At 63.5% G+C, this 3,907-nt stretch overlaps 2 protein-coding genes across 2 annotated transcripts; one reads left to right on the forward strand and one right to left on the reverse strand.

Annotated features, from left to right (window-relative positions):
* Window positions 1-379: 379 nt before the first annotated feature.
* ENH_00012670 (hypothetical protein, conserved) lies at window positions 380-3,347 on the forward strand (the record flags this gene model as incomplete). The annotated part of the gene is made up of 3 exons (XM_013584225.1): window positions 380-1,484; window positions 2,555-3,281; window positions 3,344-3,347. 3 exons carry the CDS (start codon window positions 380-382, stop codon window positions 3,345-3,347), a joined length of 1,836 nt encoding a protein of 611 aa, XP_013439679.1.
* Window positions 3,348-3,378: 31 nt separating this feature from the next.
* Window positions 3,379-3,907, reverse strand: ENH_00012680 (hypothetical protein; the record flags this gene model as incomplete). The annotated part of the gene is made up of 1 exon (XM_013584226.1): window positions 3,379-3,907. A coding segment is annotated over one exon (529 nt), but the record flags the coding sequence as incomplete, so codon positions are not given.

Below are 3,907 nucleotides of genomic sequence, written 5' to 3' on the forward strand. Positions count from 1 at the left end.
ATACAAAAAAGAGAAAAGGGTATTATGGGGGCCCTCGGGGCCCCTGAAAGGGGCTGGATGGCTCTTGAGACGGCAGGGGCCCCCAGCAGCCAAAGGGGGGCCCCCTGCAGCCGGGGGGCCCCTGCTGCCGGCCCAGGGGGGCCCCCCGGACCCCTAGGCTGTGTAGCAGCTACTTTGCCGGCAAATTCGAAGGAAATATATTTAATTTAGAGTAATGACTATCTTTGTTTCACTTGAAGTGCAAAAGAAGGGGAAAAAGAGCGGGTTTGCCTCCCCCAGCCACTGACCCTGCAGCAGCCATGGGGCCCCGCTGCAGCAACCGAGGGCCCCCCGCCGCTGTCTTCCCTTAGCAGCTCAGCCCGAGGCCCTCAGCTCTGCAATGAGCCCGGGGCCCTCCCGGGGGGCCCCTGGGGCCCCCCGGGGGGGAGGCTTGGGGGGCCCCCAACACGGGGGGGTGGTTGGCAGCAGCACACCCCAGGGGGGCCCCCCGAGGGGCCCCCAGGGGCCCCAGGAGGCCTGGAGAAGCCCAGGATTTTTGCTGAAACAGCTCAAGACGGAAAAGCTGGGAGAAGAGGCAGGGGGGGCCCCCCAGCGCAGACAAGGGGGGGCCCCGGGGGCCCCCGGGGCCCCTGGGGCCTCGGGGGCCCCGGGGGCCCCTAAAAGGGTCCTGCCGCTGCAGCAAAAGGGGCCCCTTGAGATGGTGGACCTGACAAAGAGCTCCGAGAGTTCTGGGGGGGAAGAGGGCCCCCAAAGGGTCACAGCTGCACCTAAACGGGGGCCCCCCGCCAGGGCCCGGGGGGCCCCCCGGGGGGCCCCCTCCAAGCCACGGGGGGGCCCCCAGGAGGGGCCCCCGCTGCCTGCTGCAGTTTATTCTGTCGACGAGCCCTCTTTGGCCTCGGAGGAGACTGCAGCAGACGAGGGGCCCCCTGGACTTCTTGGGGCCCCCCCTCAGAAGCGGGGGCCCCCAGAGGACCCCTTTGGGGGCCCCCAGGATGAAGAGCCTCTGCAGCCTTCGGGGCCCTCTGCAGCCTCTAGGGGCCCCCCGGACCCTCTTGGGGGCCCCCCTTTAGTACCCTCGGGGGGCCCCCCGTGCTGTTCATCTTTAGAAGGCAGCACTTCTCCTAAACCCGCAAACAAAAGAAAAACCCAAAAGAGGCACAGGGGGGCCCCCAGGGGCCCCCTCGAGACGTCCACAAGTGACCCCCAGGGGCCCCCCCAGGGGACCTCCCAGGGGGCCCCCCAGGGGGCCCCCAAGGGGGCCCCCCAGGGGGGCCCCCAGGGGGCCCCCAAGGGGGCCCCCCTTGGGAGGCTTGAAGGGAATGCTTCTGGAAGTAGTGCCGGCCTGCCTCAAGACAGAGCTGCTGCTGCTTCTGCAGCAGCAGCAGCAGCAGCAGCTGCTGCTGCTGCTGCTGCTTCAACCCCTGAGAGAAATGAAGGGGGGCCCCCTTCTAGCGGTGCGAATGGAGGGGGGCCCCCCTCTAGTGGTGAGTTTGCTGCTGAAGAAAGCCCCGTTTTAGTTCTGGGAATTGGTGGGGTTGGTGTTTCTTCCATGAACCCTTTTGCTGCCTCCCAAGGGGCCCCTCGGGGGGCCCCCAGACCCTCCAAACCCCCCGCAGCCCCCAGGGCCCCCCGAGGGCCCCCGGGGCCCCCGGGGCCCCCAGAGTCCCCAGAGCCCTTGGGGCCCCCAGGGGCCCCGGGGCCTTCGGGGCCCCCGGGGCCCCGGGGGCCCCGGGGGCCCCGGGGGCCCCAGGGGCCCCAGGGGCCCCAGGGGCCCCAGGGGCCCCAGGGGCCCCAGGGGCCCAGGGGGGCCCCCGGGGCCCCTGGGAGGGGGGCCTCGTCGGGGACTTGTCAAAGACAAATGGACCCATTTTATGGAAGTGCTGGGAAAATCGCAAAAGTGGTTTTGAGGGACTTTTGCAATCATGAACATTTGAGTTGGGAGCCTTCTCCGTACGTGAACATAATTTTGGGTGCGTTTTTGCAAATAAATAAATAAATAAATAAATAAATAAATAAATAAATAAATAAATAAATAAATAATAAATAATAAATAAATAAATTAATAAATATAACTTCTAGCTATTCATTAATCGGCTATGCTCTTTTGCCCTCTCACTGGGGACTCAGGCCCGGGGGGCCCCCCAAGGCGGGGGGCCCCAGGGGCCCCGGGGGCCCCCCAGCTGCTCCCGCTGTACCCTGGGGGCCCCCTTGGGGGCCCCCAGGGTACAGAGGGGCCCCTGGCTGCGCTGCAGCAGCTTCTGCTGCGGGGGCCCTTTCTCTATGTTGTGAACAAATAAATAAATAAATAAATCTGCAAAGTTTAGATTCCAAGTGTAGACTTTATCCACTCAATTCTTCTCCAAGTTTTATTTTATTCTTTTCTAATTTTTATTCTTTTTTTAAAAGTCCCTTTTTCTTTCCATTGAGGCTTTCCACTGCTAGGCATTTGCTGGTGGCCCTGTGGCTCACTTTAGGGGTTTCTGGGGGCCCCCGGGGCCCCCCTGAGGGCCCCCTGAGCCGCTGCAGCTGCTGAGTGCTGCTGTGCCCTTTGCAGGAGGAAATGGCCAGGGGAAGTCTGCAATTGCAAAGGCCATTTTTGTGTGTTGTGGGGCGGAGAGGGGGGCCCCCCGTGGGGGCAGTACCCTGGGGCCCGAGGGCGTGGGGCCCTGGGGGGCCCCCCCGGAGGGGGCCCCCAAGGGGGCCCCCAGCGGGGCCCCCAGCAGCCTTTTGCGCAGCGCAGAAAAGCCCCGCCTCTTTGAATACATTAGGGAATACTGGAGCGACCAGGGGCCCTCTAAAGCTGTCATTTCCCTGACCTTTTCGAACTTCTCTTCAGCGGGCCTTTCGGCCCCAGGGGGCCCCCAGCCAGGGGCCCCCCCCAGCGAGGGGGCCCCCGGGGGCCCCCTCCTGGGGCCGTCGTCCCCGGGGGCCCCCACGGGGAGCTCCCCGGGGGTCCCCCTTGGGGCCCCCCCTTGGGGCCCCCCTGGGGGCCCCCCAGGGGGGCCCCCCGGGGGCCCCCCTGGGGGCTTGCAGCGGGTAAAGGAAGAGGGAGAGGGCCTCGTAAGTCGAGTGTCTTTGCTGACAGGAGATGCATTTGTTCCCTTAGACAAAGCTTATTGTCATGGAGTTTTTGGAGACTATTTGACATTATCTCGAGAAATTGTGAAGAAGCGCAGCAGCCGCAAGCAGCAGCAGCAGCAGCAGCAGCAGCAGCAGCAGCAGCAGCAGCAGGAGCAGCAGGAGGGGGAGGAGGGCGAGTGGGGCACGGGCAGCAGCAGCTGGTACGTGGAGGAGGGCCACGGGGGCCTCCTTGTTGGGAAAAAAGAAATGAAACTTTCAGAAGTTAAATCTCTTTTAAATCATTTCAAATTAGACTTTTCAAATCCTGCTGTTTTCCTTCCTCAAGAACTCGCCAAAGCCTTTCTCTTCAGAGCCACCGAACACTCCCTTTACCAGTTCTACCTCTGCGCCAGCGGTACCCTGCTGCTCCTGCTGCTGCTGCTGCTGCTGCTGCTGCTGCTGCTGCTGCTGGTGATGGTGATGGTGCTGCTGCTGCTGCTGGTGACGGTGACAGTGGTGGTGGTGGTGCTGCTGTTGCTGCTGCTGGTGATGCTGTTGCTGCTGCTGGTGATGGCACTGATGATCGAGGCGGTGGTGCTGCTGCTGCTGGTGATGCTGCTGCTGCTGATGTTGCTGCTGCTGCTGCTGCTGCTGCTGCTGATGCCGATGATGCTGTTGCTGCGGCTGCTGCTCTTTTTGGTGCGGTTGCTGCCACTGTTGCGGCTGCTGGGGCCGCAACGCGAGAGATTCACTGCGCGTGCTCCTTCCTGCTGCTGCTGCTGCTGCTGCTGCTGCTGCTGCTGCTGCTGCTGCTGCTGCTGCTGCTGCTGCTGCTGCTGCTGCTGCT

This window comes from Eimeria necatrix, genomic scaffold (assembly GCF_000499385.1).
Source record: "Eimeria necatrix Houghton genomic scaffold, Enh_scaff139, whole genome shotgun sequence".
Lineage (NCBI taxonomy): Eukaryota > Apicomplexa > Conoidasida > Eucoccidiorida > Eimeriidae > Eimeria > Eimeria necatrix.